Raw genomic sequence first — 20,473 nt, forward strand, 5'->3', positions numbered from 1 at the left:
AAGAGGGGCAGAAAACAATTTACGTCTGCTTTATAGATTTTGAAAATGCGTTTGATATGGTCCAACATGATAGGCTGTTTGAGTATCTAGAAAGGATTGGAATAGATGATAAAGATCTAAACTTTTACATCAATATTAGAATCAAGAAGCTTATATTCTGGTAAATGACAAAGAAACAGACAACATTTTCATTCAAAGAGGTGTCAGACAACGTTGTGTGTTTTCCCCAACTTTGCTGAACGTGTTCTTGGAAATATTTATCGAAGCCTTGGAAGGGCAGTGTAAAGTTCGAAATGGCGCTGAGAAAAAAAAAAGAGAGAGAGAGAGAGAGAGAGAGAGAGATATGGCTGTTTCTGTTCTTGATGCATGCTTCATGTTCGTTTACTCTGACACACTGGCGAAGCGTCCATGTAACCACTGTTACCATTGTTAACAGTTAAAAATCTTGCAAATAAATATTTTATGACTACTGTGAAATAATTCCTTTTTATTTTTTTTTTCAATAGAAATATTAGTGTTAATATTAATTCATTAAAACGCCAACTAGACTCACGCAAATATTGGCGAATTTATGCGACTCGGTTGCAGGTTAATGTTACCACTTTTAAATGTGGATACAAATGAAGGTCCATCGGCTATCGGTAGGACGGTCGGAGACGGATCGTGTCTAAAAATTTTGAAAGGCGAAGTTGTAAGCGCGCTGTGGATATTAGTTGTCTTGATACCACTTTTTGGAATGGTTACAATGGTTACTTACTTATTACAGTGTGCGTGCAATTAAACATGGATGCGTGTCGTCGACAACTTTTTTTGCAATTTTTGACACTATGATTATCCAACTTAAAAATAGGTTTTCTAATTTAAAGCAAAAAATTTTCAGATAAAAATTTTCATTAATTTGCACAGCTATATGGACAAAAATTTGACACAGTAAAGTTAAAAAACAGAATTGACAGTTCTTTATAATGATCCAGATTATATGAAAAAAAATGTACTAGAATTGTATTATCAATATTTAACTTGATAATGCATATCAGGAACCCTTTAAATTGGCTACCTATTTTTAATAATTCCGGCTACAAGTGCATCCGTTGAAAGAAGTTTTTCAGCAATGAGACGGATTAAAACATGCCAAAGAAATACCCAATAGCAAGATCGAATGTCGTCATTTTCTTTAATTTCCATTGAGTAACGCCTATTAAATGGATTAAGGACAGAATCCTCTTTCTACGATTCTGTTATTAACTTTTTCCAGATAACATAAACAAAAACTTATATTTTCGAGATTCTTTTAAACAAGATTTTTTACAACTGGGTTTGGTAACACTTAGAAAAAGTCACACGTCGCCACTGCTCTGACAATTAGTGGTCTTGCAGTTTCTTCCACGTTGCATTGATAGGGTATTTTGTAGATTATAGATGTAGTTTTTAGATCTTTCTTATGTTTGGGTGTTGGATGTTTCTTGGGTTTGGTTTTGGACAGGATAGATCTCATAATGTTGGTTGTTGTGGATATTGTGATTTTGTACTTGTTTCCTACCCTTTTTCATTTTTCTGATAAACCCTTTACATATGGCACTGTTGTCATCTTTGGAGTCCTTCCTGTGAGTGTCTCTGGAATGCTTGTGGTGTTTCGTTGTTTCTTTTCTTCATTATTTAAACCGCCAGGTAAAAAAAATCTTAAAATTATCAGCGGCTAAATAAAACAGAACTCCTGATTATAGTTTATTTTATTTTATTTTTAAATGAAACTTTTTCTGAAGTTTCACCTTTTTTACTTTTATTTGAGTTTTTGTTACTGCGTACAATCCCATTTTGAGTGTTTGTCTTTGGCATCACTTTTTTCTTCATTTTTCTTTTGCGTGCAGCGGTAGATGTTGAAGCATCATTCACCGATTGAACTGACGTTGCAACAATTTTGTGACGGTTGATTTGAAGTTGTTTAGTTTTTTCAATTGCCATTTTAATTGATTCCATTGTAGGTTTTCGAGTTTCGAATGGCTAAAAAACATATTTTCAGATGAAGTAAAATATAGGTACCTATTCGTAATAATTTGAGAATAACTTAAGAGGATCGGTACGTATTTTCGGCTGCAATGCTATTCAAATGAGGATTCATTTTTTTCGAATCCTTAGAAAACTAATAAGTATTTTTGAAAAATTTAAACGCAGAATGAAAAATTAGTTATTAGCGAGGGCCGAAAGTCCCTGAGAACTTCTATAATGTTTATTTTAATAAGTTACAGGGGTGAAAATCTAAGAGAAAATTTAGTGTGATTTTTAATTTCAAATATATCATTCAAAATAAACTTTTTATTTATTCTAAGGGACTTTCGGCCCTCGGTAATAATTTAGTCTTTCATTCTGCGTTTAAATTTTTCAAAAATATTTATTGGTTTTTCAGGATTCGAAAAAAATGAACACAATGCCGTGGTAATATTTTCCAAATCTATCTTTGTCTTACAACGCACTCAGCCGAATATAATATTGTCAGCATATATTGTCAGTCAGACACTGATGATACTCAGTGACAATTTTAAATATTTGACATTGCATCGGGAATATGTTGAGTTATTGATTAAATATTACTGATATATAGTGTATTTGATAAATAATTTATTTAAGACGTGAACTTAATAAAAAGTTATTTATTGTGTATTATTTGTGAAAGATCCAAGCAGAGAATACATCAGGATAATATATTCTGTGATCCAAGTATTTTGTTGTTAAAGATGTTCAAAATTGTAAGCGTTCCATAACAATATAGATATTATTAAAAAATCACTTTAACACTTTTCCTCTTTTCTCGATTGAGTATTAGTCTTTGTTTTACAAATAAATTATTACAATCACTGAATAGATAGTTAGCGAAAAAATTGTCACATTTATTAACTGAATTAATAATTTGCAATTATAAAAATAACAGTTATCCAAGAACATTCAAAACCCATCTCTTTAAATTAATGATGACATTTTCAAGTAGAATGACATTCTAGTAATGTTTCCATATCCATACCAGTGTGAATTTGACTACACGTAATTTGCCGTGTAAAGACAGAAAAAGTAGGGATACACGTAAAATATTTGCTAATTATGTACCCATAGCCTTAATCGATATTAAAAAAGGTATAGTCTAGTCGTCATAGACGAAAATGCACTGAACGCTTAAAAATCATACGAAAAAGCTAAATTTTGCTGAGAATGTTAATTTTGAGATCCCAAAAAATATGCAAAAAAGTTTGACACTCCTACCTCCGGGCTCCCTCCTAAAACCCTCCCTTGTATCGGAAAGAAGAGAGAAAACGGAAAATCAATTTACCGAGAAAAAAATGTTTCAAACAAAAAATGTAGCTGAGATCATTCTAACCAAAAACGGTTATTAACACTCTTTGTATAGAATAAACCGATCTCTCAGAAACAACGCTAGACGTGACCGGCGATATTTAATGTCAAATTACGCGTGCGAAATCATTTTTTTAAATAGAATTTATATCAACTCGACGATAAAAGTTCGATATCTTTTGATCAGAGTGTCCCATCGACAAAAATCAAAATAGGTTTTAAAGGTGAAGAGTGCAGCTTTCGTATGCAATTGTCAATCGTCATTGCATTGTATTTTGTATCGTATTTTGTCCAGTGGCGTAGCTGACAGGCCCGCAGGGCCCGCAAGGCGGGCCCGTTAAAGCCTTCAAGCTTAATACTTCTACTTTATTTAAATTGGGGACCAAAACATATTTTCCTAATAAGCATCAAAATAGGGAATTTGGAAGGAAGTAATGAAGCGGGTAATTGACGTAACACTTACTCTTTCCGGGTGCAATTTAGCGTTTCGTGGACATGTTGGTAGTTAGACGAAAGTGAATCTCAAAAAGGTAATTTTTTGTCAGTGGTTCTTTACTAGCTAAATATGGTCCTGCTTTAGCTAAATTAATTGATGAAAACAATAACTTAAAAACAAATTAATTGAGCCCCCAAAAACAAGACGAAGTTATAAATTTGCTGGCTCAAGAAACTGAAAAAGTTGTTAAAAAATTGTTTTTATTTATTTGATACCACTCAAAATATTTCAAGACACGATCAGCTTAGTTTTATTTTCCGGTAGGTACCTATGTAAAAATAACTTGCGATGAAAATAATTTATCTTCCAAAGCAGAAGTTGCTCAAAGTTTTTTGGGATTTATTCGCATATTAGACCCAACGTGCAGAAGGTCTTTTAAATGAAATTTTAAAATTTATACAGTCAAAGCACCTTTCCGTACACAACTACAGAGGAAACGGGGATGATGGGGCAAACGTTATGAGTGGTCAAAAATGAATAACCATTTTCAATTTCGTTGCAACACGAAACTACAGCCGCATCATTATTCCAGTTCAATCAGAGAGTGCAGCAATCACCTCTACCTGTTTCGAAACTTATTATCAATCTGGTAGGATGTAGAGTAGCATTTTTGGATGTTGTTTTATGTGCTATTAGATTAAAAACTTAGTTTTTTGTTATGCGCGGTGTTTATTCAGGCGTACAAAGGCGCATAACTGACATTAAAAAAAACAAGTTCCTATGTTCATTGTGTATCCCATAATCTGAACCTAGTGTTAAATGAAGCCGTTGCTGGTGTGCATGAGTTGGTTTTTTACGATATAATTAAGAGATTATATATTTTTTTAGTACAAGTATTAAAAGATGGGATGTACTAGGTACTATTATGACTTTGGATTCATCGCGTTTGCCAACACTTAATAGGTTATGTGAAACCCGGTGGTCATCCAGGGATGATGCTGTTATGGCTTTGCGTCGAGCTTTCCTACAAGTAATGAAACCTTTATCGAAAATTTCATTACTATCTAAAAAAAACGATGTAAAAGTAGAAGCTAATGAATTAGAGCATATGAATAATTTTGAATTTGCCGTTAACAGTACTATTTAATCTAAAATATCCACATACGTCAAAATAATTGTCAAAGTTAATTTAAATTTGGAAATCTCTCCGAAAAATATTAATTTTTGGCGGATTATTTGATTTATACCGTTCTAATTTAGTTTGTTTAGTTTTGTTAAACTTTTCCTTATTTAGTTTACATTTTGAAAGTGTTCATAAGTTAAACGTTACTTGAAAACTCCTCTATGGAGTCATCTAGTGGAGGCGAACCGCCTGATATTGAGAATTCGATGGATAGTAGCTGTGATTTACAAGATTTAAATGGATTTCTACCCAACCAGCCTCAAAATAAGATAAGTAGTAGTATTAATCTTAACAATATTAATGAAAAACAAAATACTTTAGTAAACTCAGATCAACCAGAAAAAACCAGGCCTGTTTATTTATACGAAAAAATTGATTTAGGACCTTTTTACATTTTCATTGAAAACTCCAGTTTAAATTTTACAGGAAAATTAAACGCTGTTAAAATAGGCGAGATCCTATTTACGTTACATCCAGAAATTGACAATTATATAAAAAAAATTGACTCAATCGGACGCAACCGAGTTAGGGTCTCATTTAAAAATTATAGTAGCGCAAATGCTTTAGTTACTTCCAAATTCCTTATTCAAAAAAATCTGACCGCATACATTCCAAAATTTCAATTGTTTAAACTAGGTGTAGTAAGGGATATAGATTCAGATATATCGGAAGAATATCTTAAAAATAGAATAAAGGAATTTGATCACCATTGCAAATTCTCGGTTGAGTATGTGAAACGAATAACAAGAAAAATAGTAGCAGATGACAAAGTAATATTTAATCCAACAAAATCAGTTATTGTGTCTTTTAAATGCCAGAATATACCAAAGTATGTAGTAATTAATCATGTCTTACACACTGTTGAAAAATACCAGCAAAAGGTAATTATCTGTTACCACTGCTATAGGTATGGGCACATGAGTAAGCAGTGTAAAAGTAATCCTCGCTGTTTTAAGTGTCATGAATCTCACCTTTCCGATTCTTGTTCTTTATCATCGTTTAACAAAAAATGTCTATCCTGTGAAGGTGAACACTTCACTAATGAATGGGAGATATGCCCAGAATTTGATCGCCAAAAGAAAATAAAACATTATATGTCTGAAAACAGCTTATCTTTTAAGGAAACAATTAAACTCTTTCCTAAGATAACTTATGCATCTATAGCAGCCAATAATTCCTCAATAAATTCTCATCAAACTCCAAATATGAATGCACCATCCTCTTCATATTCCTTTACTCAATTGTCCACGTCTCAAACATCTTCCAATCAATTCGCTCTACCTTCAGTTTCAAATAGATATACAATAATAAAACCACCAAAATACAAACGACCTATCTCTTCCTCACCAGACCAAGTAACAATGGAACATCAAAAAATAATAAAGTTAAACCCCATGTCCAACAGACCTGGTGGTATTATCACCTCTTCTTCGTATCAATCTACATTTAATCCAGAACAAGGATCTAAAATACATGAACCATCAAAAGAATTAACAGAATTAATATCAAATATAGTTACAAGTATTATCTCTAATATAAATCACAAAAATTTTGAAATTCCAGAAAAATCAGTTCTAGTAAATTCAATTCAATCAGTTTTAAGTTCTCTCTTATATAATAATGAATAGATTGGTAATTTGTCAATGGAATTGTAGATCGGCTAACTCTAATAGAGAAAACCTTATCCACCTATTAGAAGACCAGAAAGTTGATATCGCATTATTATCAGAAACTAGATTTAAACCAGAAAAGTATTATAACTTTCACGGGTACAATATTGTCAGAGACGACCGCTTTTCAGTAACTGTTGGCGGTGGCTCAGCAATTTTAATAAATTCAAACCTATATTACGAGGAAGTCACCATGAAAGTAGATTTAATAAACGTCAATAAAGTAGCAATAAAAATAAAGTTTAAGTCATATACTGTCACATTTATATCTATGTATGTTCCCCCAGGAACCAAGTTATTGTTACAACAATGGAACAATTTCATAACATCTATAGAAAGACCATTTATAATAGGAGGTGACCTTAATGCTCACCACATTGCCTGGGGCCTAGACAACCAAACAGATATGAAAGGTAAAATCTTGATGGACTGTATAGACGATAATAATTTAATATTCAAAAATGATGGCTCTCCTACTTTCTTTAGGAACTTCTCGAAATCGGCAATAGACCTGACCATTTGTACTCCTGACTTAAACCACCTGATCACTTGGAAAACACTTCAAGACCTATTTGGTTCAGACCATACACCTATAAGAGTAGAGTTAGAGGATCAACCAACTCATACATATAATCCATATTCACAAAAGTGGAATTTAAAGAATGTCGACTGGAAATTATATGAACAGTATTCGGAAGATGTATTCTCTCAATTTAAAGATATAAATTCTTATGAACAAATTTTGCACAATATAAATACAACTGCATCCTACTGCATCCCCAAATTTAAAATAAAAAAACCGACTTCCAGAGGAAAATACTGGTGGGATTTAGAATGTGAAGAAGCAGTCAGAAGAAGACAGGAAAGTTTTTGTATATTCAAAGAAAATCCAAACCATGAAAACCTACTTAAGTATAAAAAAGATGATGCACATGTCAAGAAGATCACTAAACAAACTAAAAGAAATAGCTGGAGAGATTATGTCGGATCCCTAAATAGGTCAGTCCCTATTAAAGATGTATGGTCAAAAGTTAACCGAATAAAAAATAGAAAAACAAAGAACAAAGTCCCTGTTATTCTGTCGGAAGCTTCGTGGATAGAAGAGTTCCATCAAAATATCACACCGCCGTCTGCAGAATTAGTAATTCCTGATTTACAACTAAATGCTCTGTACGACTATCCAGAACCAATCCGTTTCCTAGTCAAACCATTTTCTGCCACTGAACTAAACTTTGCGTTGAAGAAAAACTCAAATTCAGCACCAGGTGCCGATAATATCCATTACTCGATGCTATCAAATCTTTCAAGAATTGGTAAGGCTGCACTACTAAATATATATAATGAAATTTGGATGCGCCGCATAAAGATTCCTGACGATTGGCACGTTTACACTATTATCCCGGTTTTAAAACCAGGAAAATCATCAAAGAATTGGGATTCTTACCGTCCAATCGGTCTGGCTTCCTGTATACTAAAAACATATGAGAGACTTATTAAAAACCGTCTGGAATTTTGGCTAGAAAAGAACGACCTATTACCAAGAAGTCAGTTTGGTTTTAGAAAAGGTAAATCCACACAAGATAGCCTCTGCCACTTTTTAATAGACATTTATAGTTCCTTTACTTATAAGAAAGCAGTTAGTGCTTTGTTCTTAGATATAAAAGGGGCTTACGACAACGTTAATCTTCACATACTATACGCGAAAATGTTGGAAATAGGAATACCCGAGATAGTAACATGGAACATCATTAACTTATACATTAATCGAGCAGTTCACGTTAGATTAAATGGAGATCAATCTAACTCCCGATACACATCTTTGGGACTACCTCAGGGTAGCATCCTAAGTCCTATATTATATATACTGTATACTGCTGACTTAGAAACTAAACTTCCTCAACACATAAAAATCCTACAGTACGCTGATGATGTTGCGATATATGCAGAAAATAAGTCAATAGATAGATGTAATAACTACCTTAAATCGACATTGAATATTATAAAAAAATGGGCTACCGATAATAACTTAACAATATCAGAGAGTAAATCAACCATTGTTACCTTCACTAAAAAACGATATGTTCCTCAAAGCCATTTACAATTTGATAATACTAGTATTCCTTATAAAACTTCAATAAAATTTCTTGGCGTATTTTTAGACTCCAAATTAAATTGGAAAGAACACACAAATTACATATTACGAAGAATGGAAAATGCAATGAATATCATGAAGACTGTAAGTGTCAGTAACTGGGGAGCTGATCCAAACATATCAATATTACTATACAGAAATTTGATAAGATCAATCTTAGACTATGGATCTATTTTTTATGGCTCAGCATCAAACTCTGTACTCCAAAAAATCGAGAGGATCAAAAATAAGGCACTTAGGTTATGCACTGGTTATCTTCGTAGCACACCTATATTGGTCATGGAATGTGAGCTTAATGAACCTCCACTTTCATTACGCAGGGAATACCTAAGTGAGAAATTTATAGTTAAAACAGCGGTTAACGATAAACTGCTATTAAATAAAATTGTTCATTTAACCACCTCATACCTAACTCATTATTACTGGGAAAAAAAGAAACTGCTTTTAGTTGTGGAAAGCTTCCTCAACGTTTCTAATTCCATTGGCGACATACACCAAATTGAACAAAGCTCGTCTCGAAAGCTAAATTATGAAGATTATTTATCTCCAGTTAACTGTCATTTAAGTAATATTCGTGCGACAGACTTCCTTACTAAAATAGACCACCTTCAGTGTGTACAAAAAAACTGGGGGAGTTATCAGAAATTATATACGGATGGTTCAAAAATGGAAGGAAAAGTTGGATATGCTATATATTACCCACAAAAAAGTATAAAAATAAACAACAGATTACCTGATAAAATGACAATTTTCACAGCTGAACTCATTGCAATCAAAGAAGCATACAAAATATGTATTAATCAAAAAGAACTCAATTATGTTATATTTACAGACTGCCAAAGCATTGTAAAGACATTGAAATACAATGTACATAATTTTGCAGAAAATTATATCATCAGTGACATCATAGCAATGAACAGTGAAGCTTTGAAATCGGGCAAAAATATAATATTGTGTTGGATAAAAGCACACATTGGTATAAAAAACAACGAAATAGTAGATGATCTGGCTAAAAAAGCAACAACGAAGGAATCCACTCTGCATACTTATCAACTTCCTATGGGAGACATAATTTCTATTATGAGATCTATCAAACGGACGAAATGGCAGGAACAATACAATAATTCAGACAAAGGAAATTATTACAAAAAAATCCAGCCTACACTTCCCATCAAGACATGGTTTAATCAAGTTTCCAACAAAGGCTTTATCAAAACTATTTGTCGAATAAGAAGTAATCACTGTCTGACTCCAGTCTACAAAAGAGAAATAGGACTTGTAGATAATGATGAATGTTTATGTGGAGAGCTAGCTGATCTACAACATATGCTATTAGAATGTCCTTTACATTTTATTGAAATATCAAACTTTTTTGCCAATCTAGTTCAAATTAATGTACAATTTCCTTTTAATCTTATATACCTTTTACAATCAAACAATCTAGATGTTTATAAAATTTTGTACAACCATGTTAATTGTTTAAAATTAAAGCTCTGAGAAAAAAAAAAAAAAAATAAAAAAAAAATAAATAATTAAATAAAATAAAAAGTTACTAAGATCTAAACCTCCGCGAGGTTGAATCGGGTTTAGGTCTTAGCGCGATAAAAAAATATACAAAAAAAAAAAAAAAAAACTAAAAAAAAACTAAAAAAAAAAAATAAAAAAAAAAATAAAAAAAAAATAAAAAATGTAATAAAAAAAATGTTAAAAAATATAATAAAAAAAATAATAAAAAAAACAGAGTAAAAAAAAACAGTAGTACTAATAGTTTTAAATTTAGATACTAAGCATATATTTTGTAAAAGAGAGAATTCAAAACACATTGACTGGCCAGTTGGTTGCTTAAACCAGTGCCAATAAAACATAAACACACACACACAATCTAAAATATGTACGTAACTTTATTAATCTAACATCAAAACTTTTGCAATCTGATTACGGAAGAGATAACGGTCGCCCGTCAACTTTTTGAAAAATCTCGTGATAATCTTTGAGAAATGAGAATAGTGGGGTATTATACAGGATGGGAAATAAGCCACAATTAAATTGAAAAAAATAATTTTATTAACGTTTCGACGCCCAAATCGGGTGTCGTTGTCAAAATACAAAATACTACTAAATTAAACAAAAATGTTGTTGCTTAGTAAAAATTCTTCTAATTTATTTAATCTGACTCATTTATATCGTGATTTACTATGGAATCTCTAACGCGAGAATTTTACTGTCACCGTTGCATTTGGTTCTCTTTTTAAAGACAGATCACATCCTATGAATTTTTTTGTGGCGGATATTCTTGAGTTGGGGTTAATTTCATGTAATCGAATGAACTATATTTTAGTAAAGTCGTCCTAAGAACGCAACTCATCAATATTGGCAATATCATTTTAAAGTCTTCTACTTTAAAATGTATAATATAATATGTTATATATATGTCTGAATTGCCGATATAAATGAGTCACATTAAATAAATTATTAGAAGAATTTTAAACTAAGCAACAACATTTTTGTTTAATTTAGTAGTATTTTGTATTTGGACAACGACATCCGATTTGGGCGTCGAAACGTTAATAAAATTATTTTTTATTTCAATTTAATTGTGGCCTTTTTTCCATCTAAAGTTAATTATTATAAAAATGCCACAAGGAAATAGCTTCAGAACAACATTATACAGGAATTTAAAAATAAACGGATAAAACGTATAAAAAATGTACGATGAGCTCAGCTCCGACGAAAAATAATTAGGTACTTGTAGCAAAAAAAGTTGTGAAGTTAATGTTTTCAATGTAAGTTTAGATATAATATTGCAACGACTCACTAATAGGTTTGTCGAATTAAGAAACATGTTTAATAAGTTTTCATGTCTATTCCCAAAAAACCTATTAACACTAACTGATGAAGACTTATTAAAGAAAGGCCAAATATTTTCATTTACACATATTTTACTAATTATACTGTTATTACATTGTTACATTATTACATGTTACATTATATAATGAGAAAAGCACTCGACAAATGGAATGGCGGTATTTCTATCGCAAGAAAGAAGATCTCATATCTCAGATATGCAGATGATACAACATTAATAACTGAATCCGAAGAAGAAATGTCCAGCCTGCTGCAGCTAGTGGAAGCCGAAAGCAATAGATGTGGTCTCAAGATCAATAAACAAAAAACAAAAATTATGATAGTAGATTATTCAAATTCACTTCAGACAACAGGAGCCTTGGACCAGTTTGAAGTGGTTAACGAGTTCAATTATTTAGGATCCTACATCAGTAATACAGGATCTTGTGAAACAGAAATACGTAGGAGAATAGGCATGGCCAAAAACACTATGAGTCGATTATCGAAAATCTGGAAAGATCGCTCTTTGTCGAAGAACACCAAAATAAGATTAGTACGTGCCTTAATTTTTCCCATATTTAATTACGGATCCGAAACATGGACAATGAAATCGGACGACAGAAAAAGGATTGACGCCTTTGAAACGTGGTGCTGGAGAAGAATGCTTCGGATTTCATGGACGGAACACAGAACAAATCACTCAATCCTCCAAGAGCTTAATATTCAGACTCGACTTTCCTCTATTTGCCTCTCCACCGTCTTAAAATTTTTCGGCCATATTGCAAGAAGTGATGATAATATTGAGAGACTTATAATTTCGGGAAACGTTGAAGGGCGCAGAAGTAGAGGTCGCTCACCTACTTGATGGACGGATCAAGTACAGAAAGCCAGTGGAAAAACATTCTCTGAATCCATGAGGGAAGCTCAGGACAGAAGCCGATGGAAAGAGATAGTTGCTCGTATTATAGGGAATCACGACACTCAGCAATGAGGAGACTGTTACGACTGAGGAGGAGGAGACTGTTATTGGTTGTCGTTATGTTTATAATACGGGGGCCCACAAAGATTGTCGCGGGGGGGCCCGCCATCTTCAGCTACGCCACTGATTTTGTAGAACATGAAGTGAGTTTCTATAAAGCTGTGTTTTGGTTCATTCTACTTACATAAAAAGCGTTAATAAACATTTTTGTTCAAAATTATCTCAGCTACATTTCTTGTTTGAAACATTTTTTCTACGGTGTACAGATTCTAGGTAAATCCATGCCCCCCAATAGTGTGTTTTTTTTTTGGGAAAAGCCCGGGAGTGGGACTGCCAATTTTTTTTGCATGTTTTTGGAGTCTTATAGGGTCAATTGACATCCTCAGCAAAATTCGGCTCGTTCGCATGATTTTAGTACAGTAGCATATTTTCGTCTCTGACGACGGACTATTATTTATTTTGTTCTGTCAACACCATTTTTGTAGTGAATGGCCATTATTAAAAATTCAAGTATCTGCGTAATTACCGTATTGTTCTTTTTCATATTTAGTGACGACACATACAACTGCTTTTGCTTATCTTTAAGTTCAGTTATATTTGGACTGCATGTAGATCCTGTGGAAGAACCCAGATTTGAGTCAGTTGATGTTGATGATACAGCAGGACTTAGCTAAAACATATATAAATCTTTCAGGCCTCTTTGATAACGGGTAGACCCAGAAAAACGTGTCAGAGGATGGTAAGGGATTCGAATTGAATCAAAACGAAACCGTCTATTTGTATATATAAATCTCATGTCCCGATGTTTGTTTACCTGAGGCTTTGTACACATGCGGGCGCTTTGTCAGCGCTTTCGCGGCGATAAACCTGTTTAACGCGCTTGCATTTGTACGATTCCATTTGTTCCTACGTAACTTGAAACAAGGTGTTTGGGTTGGTTCCATGACATCTCGTAACGCTACAGTTCGTAATCGGACAAATGGTAACGGACAATTCGTAACAGCGACAGTTCGTAACGGCGACAGTTCGTAACTATACAAATTCGTAATGGACAATTCGTAACGTCCAAATTGAATTATTTTGTATATTTTTGTTAAGTGGAAACTAACTGTTATTACAGTTGTCATAAATGAAATTATGTTTATCAATTTAATGAATCAGTATCAGGAGAAACATTTTTAAGCAATTCAGATGTCGTGTTTCAGAATATAATAAAAATATTTAAAACAAGTATTAAAGTATTAAAAGCCATCCCACTTATCAATTATAATCATTGATTGAATACCCCAACGCTGTAACCAATCACATGGTTTATTATAATAACAGGTAATTATAATCTTTCCTTTACAAAATGTTTACTTAGAAAGTTGGGAATGTCTAAAGACGGTTATCGGCCAGTGCCTATTTTACTTTAAATCAGGCCCGAGGCACTACACAATTTTCGGGCCCCTTAATATAATTTAATAATAATAATAACTTTTTTAAATGTACATATTAATTATTTAATAGAAATAGTTGCACATAGTACAGTTGTTTATTAATATAACTCTTATTGTTATCATTTATGATTTTTGCGTTTCGTACAATGAAAGAATTTTGAAAATTTATTTTGTTATGTTAATAAATTTTTTTTGTGATCTTTCCGGGCGCCATTAAAATGACTCACGGGCCTAGTGGTAAAATAGGCGGAATGGGACGTTTCGATGCCGCCGGTTCATCGCCGGCCGTTTCGATGCCGCCGGTTCATCGCCAGTCCATTTGATCGCCGTCATATCTCGCATTTCCTACAATTCCTAAATAATACTAAAAATAACTAATAATTGTAACTGTCGAAAATTCGGAAATATATCAGATAGCGATTAATTGACTGGCGATGAATCGGCCGGCATCGGCATCGAACTGGCGGCATCGAAACGGCGGCGATGAAACGTCCTAGACCCTAAAATAGGCCCAGTTATCGGCTTAAAGATTTCACGGATTACTTCATTATTCCTTTGTCTAGCTATATGAAAATGTAAGGAACAATAAGAGGGATACACTTTTAAAAATATTTTAAAAGTTTGTATGTACATATTTAAATATTTGTTTGTGTTTAAAGACTTAATATATTCTGAAACACGAAAAAAAAATGTGTTAAACATGTTTATCCCGGTACTGATTCGTTAACACTTTAACGTTAACATTTACCTGTATAAATTGCGTTGATAAAGGTAGCAACTTAAAATTTAAAGTCCACAATGAAACCGAGCGTTAGTTTCCACGTTAACAAAAATATACAGAATACTTCAATTTTGACGTGACGAATTGCCAGTTACGAACTGTCGCCGTTACGAAGTGTCGCTGTTACGAACTGTCGCCGTTACCACTTGTCCGGTTACGAATTGTCGCGTTACGGGATGTCTGGTCACGGTTTGGGTTACTACAAATAGAATGTTCGAAGTTTTTTACTTCTTTGTGATGGATATTTACGGAATGTGATGGAATATTTATTTCGAATACATTCTGTGATTTAGTGCGATTTTAAATAAATATAAAGGATTTTTTAATAAAAAAAATTGTGATTTATGGTATACAGCCGTATTTTCCTTGTGAATGGGAAAATCTTGTGTTTTATCTATAGGAAAGTTTTTCACAAATATAAAAAAATACGAACCTGTCTATTACCATCTCGTAGCAGTTGATTATCTAATTGCGGTAATAATATTGATTTATTTGCATTGGGCTTTACTTTCAACAACTAAAAATGTGTTAATAATATAATATACCTACAATGTATATGTAGATATTATCATGTAGGCACAAATTTTATAATAATTTAATATCATCATCATCAAGCTTTCTGCATCCAAAGTTGAACATAGACCTTCCTTAATTTCTTTCAGTTCTGTCGGTCTTGGGCTTTCTGCGACCAATTCCCAGCAACCCTTTTGACGTCGTCTGTCCACAAGTTGTGTAGTTATTAGTCCTCATAATTTAATATAAACACTATAATTTCTCTCTGTATATAGGGTAGGAGGGGTAATATCGCGCGGTGGGTAAAATCGCGCAGTCCAGACATATGTAGAGTGGATCCCAGAATAAGAAATGTTAGACAAAGCTGACAACCATGTAGAAACGGTCGATCATACGCTCAATATACTTAGTTGAATGTGGTAGATGAAAGCTTAAAGTAAATAGTTTTTCTTTTAACTTTGTGCTCCTCTAACATAAGAAAGGTAAATGATAATTTTAAAACAATATAAGATTTGTAAGTACAGTTAATAATTCATTTGTACAGTGAACGGCTTAAATATTACTATTATTTAATATTATGTAGTTACTACTCACACTACTTTTTATTGTGGAATTTGGTATTGCTGTACCAGAAATAAACCTTGGTGTCCTAGGAGGGGGAGGAGAAGGTTTTATCAAGAAGTTTTCTAGTGTCTACAATAATAGATTTAAGCAATAAACATTATTTAGAAAATATAATCATTATACCAACATTTTTTCTATGATTGACATTAGTATTTGGCCGATTGATTCTCGTTATTGGTTCACTATTAATTTTGTCTGGCATTTTAACAATTTTTAATTAAGGATTAATCACAACAATATAATGATTCATAATTATAAGTAAACGTCACTGTCATCGTTTAAATTTTCTGAAGTATTTATTTTTATCTTTATTCAAAATAAATGTAATTATTTTGTTTTCAAATTTTAAAATTTTACTTATTGGGACCGTGCAAGTTCGGCAAAGCGACCTCTATTTCTACGCTCTGTACTTTTATTCGCACTTTTAATTATATTGGCCAATTATATTAGTCCTGGTTGCTGGATAATTGTCAAGACCATAGTCCAAAAAAATAATAAGAAGAAAAAATAAGATGCAGGTTATGTTTAGCAAACGTAAACAATTGTATGTAGTAAATAAAATCAGTTATTAAAATGCAGTACTGCAAGCAAAATACAATTAATTAAATTTACCTTTATATAATAATTGCATATCATATCAATATTGTGGAGCAATATATAATTTTTCTGCGTCAATGACAGAACGTATGAAATATACGTCAATTTGACAATATGAATTATTTAAGATAGATGCAATATTTCTCCGCGACTCGCGCACGGTCGTTTCTCGTTTCCCTTTACAAGTACTTGCACTTGCACACCGCGAATACATAATTATCAGTAATCTTGTTCTTAAGGTGATACAGTAGCGATCAACAGGTAGCCAAAACGCGTTCCAAGATTGCGCCTGTAATTTTGAATATTTTTTCGAGATATTTGGCACACGTATTCGTAATATAATAAAGAATGGCGGTACAGAACCCAATTTGAAAAATATATTGATATGTAGAAATTACTCTGTAATTAAATACAATATTAAAAAAACGAGCCTGTGCCGCCATTAAGAAGAACAAAAAATACACTTCTTCAAATAAACTTTTTTATCCGATGCCTAGCTTTTTTGTCATTTTGGAACTACTAATGAAATAAAAAAATTTAGTAGTTCCAAAATGACACAAAATCTAGGCATCGGATAAAAAAAATTTATTTGAAGAAAGTGTATTTCTGTGTTCTTCTTAATGGCGGTACAGGCTCGTTTTTTTAATATTGTATTTAATTACAGAGTAATTTCCACATATCTATTTTTCAAATTGGGCTCTGTACCGCCATTCTTTATTATATTACGAATACGTGTGCCAAATATCTCGAAAAAATATTCAAAATTACAGCCGCAATCTTGGAACGCGTTTTTGCTACCTGTTGATGGCTACTGTTTCCTCTTAATAAAGAAATATTCATGAAATTATTTTACTTTTTGAATTATAACCAGTCCTATAAGCAGGACTCTGGGCGTTATAGTTATCATAATATTGAAAGCATGTATGAATGAGTTTAAAACAGTTACGAGAATTAAAATTTTTTTTCCATCTATTCCTGTTTTCATTTTCCACAGTATTTTAGTGCCACAACAACGACCAAAAACCTGTATTTTTATCTCGCGACACGCCGTAATTTACATCCCTGTGTGGCCATGCTTTTTACAGCGCTTACTGCCACGTAATTTTACGGCGCCGTAAAAAAACGCCCGTGTGGCCAAAGCCTAAGGCTTAACATTCGCGAGAAAAAATGTCGTTTGCAGATATAACGGCTTTAAAATATTCGTAAAATTAAAAAATATATTGAAGAGTCGCTCAGATGCAGAATCCACCAATTTAATAAAAATTAAAATGGTAAATAGTAATTTAAAACTGAGACTTTTCGTGTTGAAAGTTCTTTCTGGTACATCCTTAATCTGCGACTTTTTCAATTAATAAGACCGCAGACGACGAATATAGAAAACGAAAAGGAAACCATCACATTCCGTTTTCATTCGTCTAGGAAAAAAGGACAGAAGAGGAACTTTCAGTACTCAAATCCGAGTAAAGATAGAAAAATAATAAATGATGGTTTTGCTTGTTTCTGATTCAGAGGGATGCACACCCGCTGGACAGGCTGTTTCTACCATTTCAGGCGTCCTCAGCAGCGTTCGTTAACGAGCACTCCTCTGAATCGAAAAATAGCTGGACCATCAATTTAAAGGGAATTAAAAGGGACCAAAAATATATTTGATCCAATTTGACTGTAGGAGTTAAACGGCAGAACTTTTTTTACATAAAATTTACCTCTCTTTCTTCTCGTGTGCTCATAATTTTCCCAAAGCTTACGATTTGTGGATGAATTAGCTGGACCAAGTGCATCTACTAACGTCAACAAAAAGGAAAAAAAAAATTCGGGTAATTTTTTCAGAAAATTGTCAAAGGAGTGACCCTAGGATTTTTATTAATATTCGTTAATCGGATATGTTGGAGTCAGTTTGAGCTCCAGAGTTATTTGCAAAAAACCGTCCGAAAAGGTGTCATTTTTCAATGAAAATGGCCAATTTTCAACCACGAATAACTCAAAAAGTATTGAGTTTTTAAAAAATAATTATAGAACAGTTTTTGCTTAAAATTAGGTTCTCTAGCCTCTTCCGTGGCTATTTTAACCAAAACATTTTTCACCCCCGAGAAGGGGTGAGAACCACCCCCAAGATAAAAGCGCACATTGGCATAGGGCAGACTTTGTTTCTTGAGCTATTCCCTACTTACTGTGAAAATATCAATTAAATCGATGTAGTAGGATGGAATTCGGAGCCAAATACCCTCATTGACTGCCCTATTATTGCCGTTTTATTATATCCTTAACTTTATTTTCCTCGATAAATATTTGGACTTACGCAGTGATTTTAGGCTTCCCATTTTTTATTTCCCTTTACCAATCTGGCATTCAGTTCCCATGTTTCCTGACCTTTCTCTTCTATATCGAATATCCCCCATCAAAGATAAATAGACATTTCCAGACTTCTAGTCCACTCTGTATGTATATAAACTTAAAAGCTTTGAATCTGTTTATACCGAACTTTCGAATTTCCCTCTGAAGTCTTCATCAGAGGGTACGATACGAAGTCTCACTCTGCTGAGCTCCAAGCTCCATCACTCCTCTTGTACACTATTCACTGCAGCACTACTGAACAATATTTAATGTAAACAAGGCTTTTCTAAAATGGCAAAGCTTTGTGTAAATTTCATTTGCCTATTATTTATTTCACCTTTTATGTTGTTCGTTGCAGTTCTTTGTATGAGCTTTTTTGGGATTCTTTGTATGAGCTTCTTTTCATGAAATAAATACTGAATATAGGCAACAATGATCACACCTGATGTGATCTGTCAGGTATGATCAAGTACATATACAGCGCCGGACTAGCTAAAATAGGCACCAATCTGAACCCTAAACTGAAGGCGCTAATTTTAACTTTAAATTGAAGGCGCTAGGCTCCCGGCTCCCTCCTCTAAGCTTTTTAAATCAAGCTCAAACACGGCCTCCTCAGTAAGGGAAAAAACCCTACTGTATAATATAATATGTATCGAAAAAATATATATAATTTTATACATACATTTTTGTGTTAATATATTATTCATGTAATATTCATATTCATAAGTGGGAAAATATGTAGGGACGTCCTCAAATCGTGCTTATACGACATATACCTACGATACAAGACAGTTTTTGTGGAAGAAATATTTTGCTATTTCGTCTAGCACAAAAGACAGAAAGCCATAATTAATTATTCGGTTTTGTTTATAGTCATCAGAGTAGGTTGTACCTTTATAGGTTGTACCTTTATTGACATTTGGGTGATAAAATATGTAGAGATACGTCTTGTTGGTTTTTGCCATCATGCCTGATAATAGGAAATTTACCTAAAATCGCAATATTTTGCTATGTTTAACAATCTAAATACAAAGACGGATAAATCATGCTCATATTGCATATTTATTATGTCTGAAATAAATCTAAGCTACACATTCACACAATACAGGTGTTTCATTAATAATTGTCCATATAGTAACTGGAGAAACCTTAGCACAAAATACGAAGATTTAACCTAAAACACTTAAATAAAATGTGGTTCCTTACTGAGTTACAGGGTGTTTTATCTAAAAATTTAAAAACTATTTTTGCTCAGCATTTTTAAACTATTTGACGTATACTTTTCAAACATACCAGAAAGTGCGACTACTATACACCCTACTAAATTATTATAAACAAATGTTTCTAGCTACTATCAGAGGCGTACGACAGGGGCTAGTGAATGGTTGACCCTTCTCAAATTCTACGCCACTTAAGGAATTACTATTTTAGTACCATTTTTAGATTCTCCAATACTTTCTACGTAAATAATATACACTTCATTGGTAACAATAAACTCATTAGTTTTCGAGATATTTAAAGTTATAACAAAGTTAAATATGAAACGGCACAGTTATTTTGATTAATTTATGACATGATTCAT

General features: G+C 32.8%; 1 protein-coding gene across 4 annotated transcripts; it reads right to left on the reverse strand.

The window, feature by feature from the left end:
* Positions 1-1,712: 1,712 nt before the first annotated feature.
* On the reverse strand, positions 1,713-16,245 carry LOC114329622 (uncharacterized). 4 transcript variants are annotated; one of them, XM_028278793.2, is made up of 5 exons: positions 16,091-16,245; positions 15,934-16,032; positions 15,260-15,343; positions 13,133-13,276; positions 1,713-2,001 (listed from the first exon to the last, which is right to left on the reverse strand). In XM_028278793.2, the coding sequence occupies exons 1-5, from the start codon at positions 16,163-16,165 to the stop codon at positions 1,726-1,728; spliced, it is 678 nt and encodes a 225-aa protein (XP_028134594.2). In that variant the 5' UTR covers positions 16,166-16,245; the 3' UTR covers positions 1,713-1,725. The 4 variants fall into 4 exon arrangements, with proteins under 4 accessions (XP_028134594.2, XP_028134595.2, XP_028134596.2 ...); XM_028278794.2 differs by having other exon boundaries at positions 16,087-16,211; XM_028278795.2 differs by lacking the exon at positions 15,260-15,343.
* Between the last annotated feature and the right edge of the window lie 4,228 nt (positions 16,246-20,473).

Source organism: Diabrotica virgifera, chromosome 2 (genome assembly GCF_917563875.1).
Source record: "Diabrotica virgifera virgifera chromosome 2, PGI_DIABVI_V3a".
NCBI lineage: Eukaryota > Metazoa > Arthropoda > Insecta > Coleoptera > Chrysomelidae > Diabrotica > Diabrotica virgifera.

What these genes read in the sequence shown, in the direction of transcription:
- LOC114329622 (XM_028278793.2), bottom strand. Translation starts at nt 16,165, where the DNA reads ATGCCAGACAAAATTAATAGTGAACCAATAACGAGAATCAATCGGCCA. An exon ending in ATGTCAATCATAGAAAAAAT is followed by an intron (nt 16,033 to 16,090) that starts GTTGGTATAATG and finishes CTATTATTGTAG; the next exon opens with ACACTAGAAAACTTCTTGAT. An exon ending in TACGAGATGGTAATAGACAG is followed by an intron (nt 13,277 to 15,259) that starts GTTCGTATTTTT and finishes TATATGTTTTAG; the next exon opens with CTAAGTCCTGCTGTATCATC.